General features: G+C 56.2%; 1 protein-coding gene across 1 annotated transcript; it reads right to left on the minus strand.

Annotated features, from left to right (window-relative positions):
- Nucleotides 1-2,553: 2,553 nt before the first annotated feature.
- On the minus strand, nt 2,554-4,820 carry LOC103802093 (fibulin-7-like; the record flags this gene model as incomplete). Its single annotated transcript, XM_009074547.1, has 6 exons — nt 2,554-2,911; nt 3,621-3,759; nt 3,849-3,986; nt 4,079-4,201; nt 4,354-4,479; nt 4,650-4,820. Coding segments are annotated over 6 exons (1,055 nt in total), but the record flags the coding sequence as incomplete, so codon positions are not given.
- Between the last annotated feature and the right edge of the window lie 53 nt (nt 4,821-4,873).

Below are 4,873 nucleotides of genomic sequence, written 5' to 3' on the forward strand. Positions count from 1 at the left end.
AGTTCCACTCCTGGAAAATCCCTTTCCCTATTATAGCAGCAGCGTTGAAAATGTATGAAAAGTTATTCATTCTAGTATGAGAATGTATTCATTTTGCCACTATATATACATATTCAGATTTACATTGTGATGCAGTGAGGTTGAGGGATTTTACTGGAGAGCTTGGAATTTTGCTGGAGGCTTTGCGGTGGTTTGTGCTTATGTATAACAAAGTAAAGGACTGGGAAATAAGGATTGCTTAATGAAGGATAAAGGATACCCCTAGGCAATTGGGATAATGCAGCATTTGACATGGCTTTGAAAGTGTCCCAGCATCATTGAGCATCAATAATTCTAGCAAGAAGGGCTCTGAGGATGACTGGATCATGGAATCAAAGATTATCCTAAGGTGGAAGGGATCCACAGAGGTCATCAAGTCCAACCCCTGGCCCTGCACAGGACTACCCCAAAAATCACACCCTGTGCCTGAGAGCCTTGTCCAAACAGTTCCTGAATTCTGTCAGGCTTGGTGCTGTGACCACTTCACTTCACTGGATCACTAGACAAGCAGCAAGAACGCTGGAAAAACAGAATCACTGAGGTTGAAAAGCCCTCTAAGATCATCGAGGCCAACTGTTAACCCAGCCACCACCATGTTCACCACTAAACCAGGTCCCAAAGTATAACCTCCATGCACCTTCTGAACACTGGCAGGGATGATTCCACCACTGTCCTGGGCAGCCTGTTCCCATTCCTGACTGCCCTTTTCATTTTCTCTAATATCCAATCTAAACCTCTTCTGGAACAACCTGAGGCTGTTTCCTCTTGTCCTATTGCTCATTACCTGTGAGAACAGACTGATCCCCTCCTGACTACAACCTACTTTCAGGGAGTTGTAGAGAGCAATATGGTCTCTCCTGAGTCTCCTTTTCTCCAGGTTGAGCCCCTCTATCTCCCTCAGCCACTCATCATGAGACTTATGCTCCAGACCCTTCCCCAGCTCTGTTGCCCTTCTCTGGACACACTCCAGTACCTCCATGTCCTGCTTGCAGTGAACTTCGCAAAGTTCTACTCTCATTAGCAATCAGTAATGTGGGCATTAGTGATTAGTTGTGTTGTACCTGAAGGATCAAAAAGTAGAGGAAACTTATGCAAAAACCCATTTGTGGTGCCCAGTTTGCCTGGGACACTTCATGTGCAGGAATAAATATTTGCCCCTGTAATTCCCTACTTTACGTCCCAGCCTCTCACCACAGTCGGCACAGGCCAGCTGTGGGTTTTGGTGACGCAGCACAGCCAGCCCAGCCCACAGCTCTGCTGCCCCTGGGGAGGCTTTTCCCCCTCCTCCAGCAAAGCAGCCGTGCAGAGCCCTGGGAGCTGGTGGTTGTGCTGGCAGTGGGTGCATAAGGAGCTCTTTATGAGCTGCCTGTGGTGTGCACACAGCAGCTGCTTTGTGCAAGGGGCACTGGCTGGACACTCACCTAAGAAGGCTTCTGTGTACAGAGGGAAGGGTGTCCTGGAGGAGGCATGTCCTTCACTTGCTGTCCCCAAAGGCCCTCACCACCTTTTCAACCTCCAGCTGCTGGCAGCTCTCCCTGCACAGCGGTTTGACCATGCTGGCAGTGGCAGAGGGTACCCAAGTAGCATGGGGGGGCTGCACCTCTCTTGTCCTAGCTGCCCACCCTCTTTCAGCTGGGTGCAGAGCAGCAGTTTGAGTTCTTGGTGAGCTATGGAGCTGCAGCTTTGACCAGCCATGCAGTCAGCTCCTGTCAGAGCTGTTGCAGAGGGAAGTCTCCTGGACATAAGGAAGCATGGGCCCTGTCACTGTCTCCTGCTCACCAGGGAGCCCTGCTGTGCTTTCCAGACACTGCCAAAGGGGCTGAGGTCAGACTTGACTGTGCAGGATGTGCAGGGCAGCATGGTGAAAGGTGTCCTTGCCCATGGGAGGGGGATTGGAAATGAGGTGCTCTTTATAGTCCCTTCCAACCCAAAGTGTTTTAGGATTCTCTATTCAGCCCGTCCCCCAGTGCTGTGCTGGGAGCTCTTCAACATGCCCCCCAGGAACAGTTGTGCTGGAAGGGGCATGGACACTGCATGACCCTGCATGGGCTTGGCAGCTCTACTGGCACCCTAAGCTCTGCAAGGGGACCCTGCTGTAAGCACAGCCCACAGCTGTCCCCAGGAGCCTTGCCCAGGAACACAGGACATAGAGCAAGGAGGACACTCTTCCCACAGCCACTTTTCTTTTATTAGAGGTTACATGATACAAGGAACTGGACCTGCATGCCACATCCTCTTGGCTCACTCTATCTTTCCCCTCCATGTGCCATGTGGGCAGAGAGGAGAGGGGCTGGCAGAGGCAGGCACTCCCAGGCTGGTTGCCACACTGCACACAGGGTTTTTCCTACAGGGACACAGTTTTTGCTGTGATGGCTTTTCCCTACCAGCCATGAGCAAGCATTATGGGAGAGGGATATCTCCAATGGGACAAGAACTGGGACCACTGAGCTGAACCTGCTCCATCACTGCCCAGGAGAGACCTTGGCTTGGCCCCACACCTGCCTCCGAAGGGGATCAAAACACATATGGGGACACAAAGACTGTGACCTTGAAGATGTGCTTGCCCAGGAGGACCTTGCGGGAGAACTCGCTCATCTCCAGCTCCACCTCCAGCGTGGCTGGCCCTGCCACGGGGGTGAGCAGCAGCTCTCCCGTCTGCCGGTCGGAGCGCCGCACGGCAAAGACGCCCTGGCCCCGGCCGCCGGTGATGGTGAAGCGCAGGCTGTCGCCCACGAAGCGGGTGGTGGACATCTTGAAGAGGACACGGGGCACAGTGCGGTTGGCCTGGAGCGGCAGGTAGTGGAAGGAGATGGAGGTAGCAGCCAGGTGGCAGGCTCGGCTCTCCATGGGGCAGGGGTTCCTCTCACACTGGCTGTCAGGAAAGAGGAGATCCCACTGCTCAGTGATGCGGTTTGGCTCTCAGGGAGCTGTCCTCATCCTTGCAAACAAGCCCAGCCTGCACCACAGGCAGCATTTCTAGCCCCAGTGCCGGTTCTGCAGCAGAGCAACCCAAGACAGCCCCATTCCAAGTGTGTCCAGCATCAGGTCTCTGCCTCACGCCTGCTTTTGCCATGCCAAACACCATCACACAGCTCTGGGTGATGCTCTGAGGCTGGAACTGGGGGTACCACAGGCCAGGGAAGGAGCCATATGTGCCTCCCGAAGAGTAATTTGTCAGGATCAAGAGTGGGTGACTTGTGCTCAGCCACAAAGCAGTTTAGTCTCAAGAGTGGGATGGCTGGGACTGCTGGAAGACAGTTGATGGAATCACATGGATGTGCAGCAGAGAGAAAATAGCATTGTTCCCCCCAGGATGGGGTTCTGAGGGGGGACTGATTCCTGGACAAAGCCACCATGTATTGGGGTGCTCCCACCTACACCCCCAGCCATCAGCATCCCAAGGCCATCAGGGAGCATGCCAAGCACACCCAGGCACCCCACATGGCAATTTGCTACCAGTGCTGGTTGGGACTCAACCCGTAGCTCCTGGGTGACACAATACAGTCCCCAGGGCACCATAGGCCCCATCACCTTGGGAGAGGGCATGATGCAGCCAGAGCCACATGCAGTACTGTACTCACAAGGCAGAGGTCTTGACATAGCTGGTGTTGTGGCGTGGTGGGGGGCACTTGGGGCGCACACAGCGGTGGCCCCCAAAGGTGTTGATGCAGAGGTCACCCTGGGTGCAGTTGTGCTGCTTCCCGGCGCACTCATTCACATCTGCAGTGGTGACACGGGGTGAGTGGGGCTGTCCTCACTGCACCCCTCTTCCTGTGGGATGCTCCCTACCCTGCACACGCTGCTCTTACCCTCACAGGCATTGCGATCCGCATGGAGCAGGTAGCCAGGGGGACACAGGCAGCGGTAGGAGCCAGGGAGGTTGAGGCAGTCATGGAGGCAAATCCGGGTCTGGGGGTTGGACTGGTAGAGCTGGCACTCATCCACATCTGGGGGGTACAAAGTGGGGAATGACCAGGGGTCCCATTGCCACCAAGCCTTGGCTTCCCACCCCTCCCCACCATCTTCACCCTGCTCTTACCTTGGCAGATGCCACCAGCTCGCAGCTGGAAGCCAGCATCACAGCTGCAGCGCCGGGAGCCCAAGTGGCCCTCAGCACAGCGGGGCTGGCGGCTGAAGGAGGCATTGCTCAGCGTCACCCAGTCTGTGGGGGACAGCAGGTGTCACAGGCATGGGGAGATGAGTGGGGGCCAAGGTCCCAGGGGGTTGCCAGGGAAGGGGGAGATGGGTGCAGCACGGCTGAGTGCTGTCCCCATGCGCATCCCTGTCCTCCACAGCCCAAACCTGGGTACCTACAGGAGTAGATCGGGCTCTGGCAGGTGGGGCCTGACCAGCCTGGGGGGCAGAGGCATGTGTAGCTCTGATCATCATCCACACAGGTCCCACTGTTAGCACACGGGTTGCTGGAGCAGTCATCAATACCTAGGGAGAAGGAGCCTGTGAGCACCAGCTGGAGAAGTACATGCTTGCCCCATCCCTGGTGCCCATTGCTGCAGCCTCTGGGCAGAGCAGTGGGACCTCATGGCTCAGGGTGATGGAGGAGCCCATGGGCAGGGCTGACCCCATGGCACCCCAACCCTGCTCTACTTCACTTCTGCAGAAGGGTTGGGTGCCGCTCCACGTGCGGTTGTGCCGACAGGCGCGTGTCTCCGAGCCCACCAGCCGGAAACCGGCATCGCAGACAAAGTGAACATCGTGGCCCACCCGCACGCTCCGGCCCAGCATCCGTCCATTCAGGGGCACTGCCAGTTGTGGACAGGTCTCTGTGGACAGACAGACAGGGGTGGGGATGGACATCAGCAGGCTGGAGCTGACC

The sequence above is a fragment of the Acanthisitta chloris genome, unplaced genomic scaffold, assembly GCF_000695815.1.
Source record: "Acanthisitta chloris isolate BGI_N310 unplaced genomic scaffold, ASM69581v1 scaffold25415, whole genome shotgun sequence".
NCBI classification, from domain to species: Eukaryota; Metazoa; Chordata; class Aves; order Passeriformes; family Acanthisittidae; genus Acanthisitta; species Acanthisitta chloris.